A 5,850-nucleotide genomic window follows, 5' to 3' on the forward strand; every position below is an offset into this window, starting at 1 on the left:
CTGGAAAGAAGAAGGGCATCTTTAGGGTGTCTGACTCTTAAGAAATTTCATGTTGAGATTAGCACCACCAAAAAAAAAAAAAAAAAAAGAATAAAAATAGACATAACTGGAGACCAGCAATCACCTCACTAATTCAAGACTGGTTTAGCAGCTGAAATCTTTAGCTCAGGCCGCAGAGCGGTGTCGTGGTTGGTACTCTTATAGGGTCAGTGGTTGGTGTCTAGGTTTGGCTTGGGGGCCTTTCCATATGGAAAACTGTTTGAGCATTTATTGATATCCAACTGAAGGTCCATGTACGAGTAAGCTCTTGGCCCTAACTAGTAAGACAATTCAGCATACTAGGAGAATGACTGTGTCCTGGTAATGTTTTTGTCTTCTCGTGCCTCATTGAGCCTGCGAGGTCTATGAGGTTATTCGTGAGTGACACATGATTTCCCGTTGGGCCGAGTAGTGTTACTACTGCAACACAGTAGTTCACTGGTAAGGTTGGATTGCACAGTAGTGGGTGAAATGTGGCACTAGTAGTGGGAAAAAAAAAAAATCAATATTACTACGACATTGTCTTTCGAGTACATTAAATTGTCTCACTAGTGAGGACAAAGAGTTGAAGGCAGCAGTGAAGAAGAGATTTGTACACATTTTGTTGGGTGAGAAAAATGTGACGTGTCCGAGATGTATCCTGCTTTTCCCTCATTGTCATTGACGGAATCATCCTGGACTCAGTTCGGATAATACAGGTATAGAAGAAAGATGGATGGATGAATCAGCATTGAGAATTCAGCAGAGTACTCCAGTCTTAACGCTGAATTAATTAGAGTTTTAAGGTTCGGATGAGAGTCCCAATCTGCTGTTTGGGCATGTGTGTCGAGCTATTTCTTTAAGTGTGTGTGAGTATTTGGACTTCTTGTGAATGAATAGCTCCTCAGCAGGTGCCAGGGCAGCAAGGTGATAAATAGTTTTAGACTGAAATCACTCACAAAAGCATGTGAGACGGGTCTGCAGTCTGCAGGCGGAGGAAACTGCTGTGACCCACGCACACACACACTATATGTTCCTCGTCATACCAACACTGCGGTGCTGCTGACGGACAGGAAGGAGGTCCAAGTTAAAGCTCAAGCGAGGAGTGAAGGGCAGACTAAGATGGCACTGTGGGTTGAAGCGGGAGGGGGAAAAGCGGAAGACGGACTCACATATAATTGCTTGCGTAGGCTGACACATCTGAATTTACAGGCAGCGCTGGAGCTGTGCCACACAGTTAAGAGTTCCTATTTAAAAGCATAGAGTGAGAGGGGCGCTTAAAAAAAAACAAAAAAACGACATAACAGATATTTTGTTCTCTTGTTTCCTAATCTGTTTTAAGCCCCTCCCTTTGCTTTGCTGTTGCTAAATTTGTCTCCTCTTGCTCAAACGTAAGAAGCCAAAATGACACCATTATTTTGACTAGACTGTTTTTCCTCCCGGGGAGAGAGGCCAGAGGAAGTGTAGGTGACCTAGACTGGTTAACCACCGCTCAGCCACGGGTTGGCTGAGGCATTGCCACCCCCGCAGCCACCCTCTGCACCCACCGCCTGCCAGGCCCACATTACAACTACTACATGCCATGACCACAAGTGGCCCCGCTCCATTGCCAGCCTCCCATCGGGTCCGTGCTGGGTGCTTTCTCTCTCTCTCCGCTGCTGTAAACAGTCTGCAGTCTGGCCATCGACTGGCACGGAACTCATTTAAGACGTATTTACAGGCCAGACGTGTGTATGTTTGTGTTTGGGCCTGTGCAAACAGCTTGCACAGCTTTCAGCTCCTCACTGCCCATGCATTATTGTATGTGTATGTGTGTGTGTGTGTGTGTGTGTGTGTGTGTGTGTGTGTGTGTGGGTGTGTGTGTGTGTGTGTGTGTGTGTGTGTGTGTGTGTGTGTGTGTGTGTGTGTGTGTGTGTGTGTGTGTGTGTGTGTGTGTGTGTGTGTGTGTGTGTGTGTGTGTGTGTGTACGTTTTAACCATGAATTGCAGCATCTCTGACCTCGGGCTCCAGGCTGGAGGCCTTCAGCTGAAGAGATCTGGCTCAGAAGCTGCACTGAAATCCATTGTCGTCCCAACTGGGGGGATAATAAACTAAACTCCTGCAGCCAGAAAACTCTTAGAAAGTGCATATGCAACTTTTATTGGGCAATGGCCGTCACGTGTACTTCCAGATAAAATATGCAAACACGATATCCACAGTGCAGAGGGTTTTCACCGAGGCCTAAAAATGTCCTCTTGCAGCCAAGCACCAGATGTTGTCATCCAGTCTCCCGCCGATTAGAAAGCACAGACACAATCGGCTGCAGAGATTCGAGCGTGTCAGTCAGAGAGAGTTAAAACAGAGCAGGAATTCATGCCAGCGCTCTGTCTCTGTCTGTGTTTGGACCCTGGGTATTATTTAGGACAAAAAGAAATGTCTTGTAAACACTGCAGCCTGTGTAATAGCCACACACACCACCCACCTCAGGGGCTGTGGTATGCTGCTTGAGGTGTTTCGGACCATTTCTTGGTCGTACCAACACTTCACTCAGACTGAAGGACTGAGACATAACACAACAGTCGTTTAGACCATGGATGTCTCTTTTATTTAGATATGTGTGACAGCTACATTAGACTTTGCGACACATTCTATTTTTTTTTTACCTCCTAGTTCTTCTGTGTGGGATAAACTTTGTGGCAAGCAAAAGGTACATTTTGAACTGTCTGACCTTCTGACCACACCTAAAAACCAAACTCAACACAAAGTATTTATTTGGAACCAATATTTGGAACCACATTGTGTCACTGCCAACTGCATCATAACTCCACTCCCCCGCCCCGACCCCAAAAAATCCAGCTTGAAATCCAATTTCATCCTCTCAATTTCTCTGTCATATGGATGTGCATTACATAACTGGCAGCGTTTTGCACCAGGGTGAAGCGTCGAATAAAAAGCACTTGTGCGACCAGAGGAGAAACGTAAAGTGATGAGTCACTTTCAAAAGAATAATAATCCCTCATATTTGCACATGGCGAGACACAGGGCCCGGTGGTGGTCTGCCTCTCTGCCGAACTTTCCATGTTTCCTCTCTGCGGTGATGATGGCGATGGTGTTAGTCAAGACGGTGTCATACTTTCCTCACTGAAGTTTTCCCTCCGTATCCTAACCAACGCAACACTGTTGTGATGTGACGCCTTTGAGCAGAAACCCTTGAGGACAGTCTCTTGGGGTTTTTTTGTGTTAGTGAATAACATTTTTGAAACCAGATTATGTTTTTTAGCTTTTACGAATTGACAATGCTCTGTCACACGGCAAAGCGTTCCTTGAAAGACCCCGAAGAAATTCAAACGAGCAGTTCGTTGTCAAAACGTTTCTATTCACTGTTACTGTTTTTTGTTTTCCCCAAACACTTCCAGGAAGTATATTACTTGTATTTGACTTTGAGACAAAACTGTGCAATGACTTTATGTTTTCCACTTACGCTGCAAGTTCTCGTCCAAGAAGATGACTGATTAACTATGTGACTGTATTTTTTTTTTATACCGAATCAGCAAATTTTGCAATAGTTAAAAGTGCATGTGACATTTTGTGCCACTGAGGCAACTAACTGTGTCACATGCATAGGTCTGGGCCAGTGATGTCAAACATACGGTCTGCTGACCTAAAGTAGCCCAGCATAGTGGAGAACTAACAAAGACGACATTCAGTGCAGGTACTGTACACTGTACACAGACAAGATTTAAAATTTTTAATTGGAAGAGCACATTAAAGCACAAAGTGAAATATTATGTTGGGGTTTTTTTCAGCATTATTTGCTACAAGGAATAAAGCCATCATATGGAAAACAGATCTTGGAGAATTAGAAAATACTTGAACATGCTTTCGTTCCTCTAAAGGTTTATCATTTTACTGATGGAGCCCTCTCAGCTCAAACAGGACTGTATGTGACCCCTGACCTCTGATGACTTTGACACACCTAACAGATTAATGCAATAAACATAAAAAGTTATCGCTCGTTTTCCACTCCCACTTTGCCTGTTTATACGTGCAGCTTTTGTCACACTGGTGATACATATGGATCATTGTGATGTTTGAGACGCTAATATTTTGAATGATGTGACAGAGTTCACCTGAATATGGCTGTTTTCTCTTTGAATGGTTCCGCGTATGCAGCAACAGACGCTTCGTGGCCAGACGCCTGGCTCTTTGGGATGTGTGGAAAAGAGGAGAAAAGAAACGAGGTGAGAGGTGGCGAGTGGAAGAGGGAGGAGTGTGTCTGGGTGTGGGACTGTCATCCCATCGAGGGGAGTAGCTGTGGTGTTTTGATCAAAATCCAGCACATGTGGGAGAGAGAGAGAGAGAGAGAGAGAGAGAGAGAGAGAGAGAGAGAAATATTTCCACCCACCCAGCAAGGAGACACACTCATAAACAGCCGGCAGACTGAGTGAGAGTCAGAAGGACACAGAATCTCAGGGCAGAAGCAGTTCTCCAGCGAGACAGACGCAGAGCTTCACTGGGAGAAAATGTTTTATTAAAAGGGGAAGAAAAGTCACTCAGTCAAACACGCACTCATAAACACGGAGCGTGCCACCCAGACAGACAGGCAAGAACCCAAGAACACAACCAGCAGAGTCTAACAAGGACACACACACACACACACACACGGCACACTCTTTCACCCTAGTCGCACACACTTACACACACACACACTTGTGCTGGTGCAGTGTGTGTCACCTACCCAGAGTGAGGAGCAGGGCTGATCGACCGCAAACAAGTGGAGCATCAGGGAGGAAGGAGCGAGCGAGTGGATGGATGCCTTTTGCAGACTCTGTGGCCTGGACCCTCTGTGGGTGAGTTTATGATGTGTTCACTGGATCTCATTACTGCACCATGTGAGTCCTTTTCTTCCCGAAACAGTGACACTTGATCCGTGTGCACTTTATGGAGTGTTGATTTTATCAGTTTGTAGTGGAAGTTTTTATTGTTTATTTGTAAATTGAAACACTCATCTGTCAAAGTAAGCTTTTGATGTTGAACTTTAAATCAATTTTAATTAGAAAATGCTTTTATTGTTTTTACTTTTGCATGTTTATACCTGCTTTGTCTTGGCAATAGAGATAATTGTTTTGGTTTGGTTTTTTTCAAACAAGCACTTAGCATTAGCCACATTAGCATGCTGTTGATAGCACTGCTCATTGAAGTTGTGACTAAAAGACAGTGGATCATTTTAACCTTGCATGTAGAGGAGGGAGATGAGTTGTCTGGGTCCAGCACTTACCAGCACAGGAAGCTGTTTACCACAGCATGCACTGGCCTTCTCAGTTTGCAGCCTGTATGTTCTGTGAGTGCATCAGCAATCTAATCTAAAGCACGGCTGAATGGGTGAGTTTGCCCATGGTGCACATAGAATTTGTGTTTACCGTCACTCTGCTTTGTGATTCAGCACAATGAGACCCTGGTAGGTGGGGAATGCGTCACACCGACAGAGCTGCTGTTGTTGGAAAGGCTTTTTAACCTTGTATATCAGCAAACCTCCACATTCTGAATCCCTCCTCGAAAATAGAAAAATGGCCACGGTCCAGCTGGAGTGCCAAATTGACTGTATTCACTGAGTCCCAACTGGACTCTACCCCCCCCCCCCCCCCCCCCCCCCCCCCCCCCCCCCCCCCCCCCCACCCCTCCTCCTCTTCCCCTCGTCGTTTTTCTCCTTTCTTTCTGTTTCTGTTTCTCATTACAGCTCTGTTTTTGCTTCTGCAAAACCTGCAAACAACTGCCATGAGAAGGTGAAAGTAAACTGTGTATCACGTACTATAAGATCTTTTTATGACATTAAATTCCAAACTATTAAGTCTT

General features: G+C 45.0%; 1 protein-coding gene across 1 annotated transcript in view; it reads left to right on the forward strand.

Annotated features, from left to right (window-relative positions):
- The first annotated feature begins 4,465 nt into the window (after nucleotides 1-4,465).
- The window catches only part of abcc6a (ATP-binding cassette, sub-family C (CFTR/MRP), member 6a), a 24,549-nt gene continuing 23,164 nt past the window's right edge, over nucleotides 4,466-5,850 (forward strand). The window contains exon 1 of the mRNA XM_080463763.1: nucleotides 4,466-4,847. Within this exon, the coding sequence (XP_080319889.1) occupies nucleotides 4,806-4,847 (42 nt within the window). The 5' untranslated portion in view covers nucleotides 4,466-4,805. The remainder of the gene's footprint in view (nucleotides 4,848-5,850) is intronic.

This window comes from Lipophrys pholis (genome assembly GCF_963383615.2).
Source record: "Lipophrys pholis genome assembly, chromosome: 5".
Taxonomy (NCBI): Eukaryota; Metazoa; Chordata; class Actinopteri; order Blenniiformes; family Blenniidae; genus Lipophrys; species Lipophrys pholis.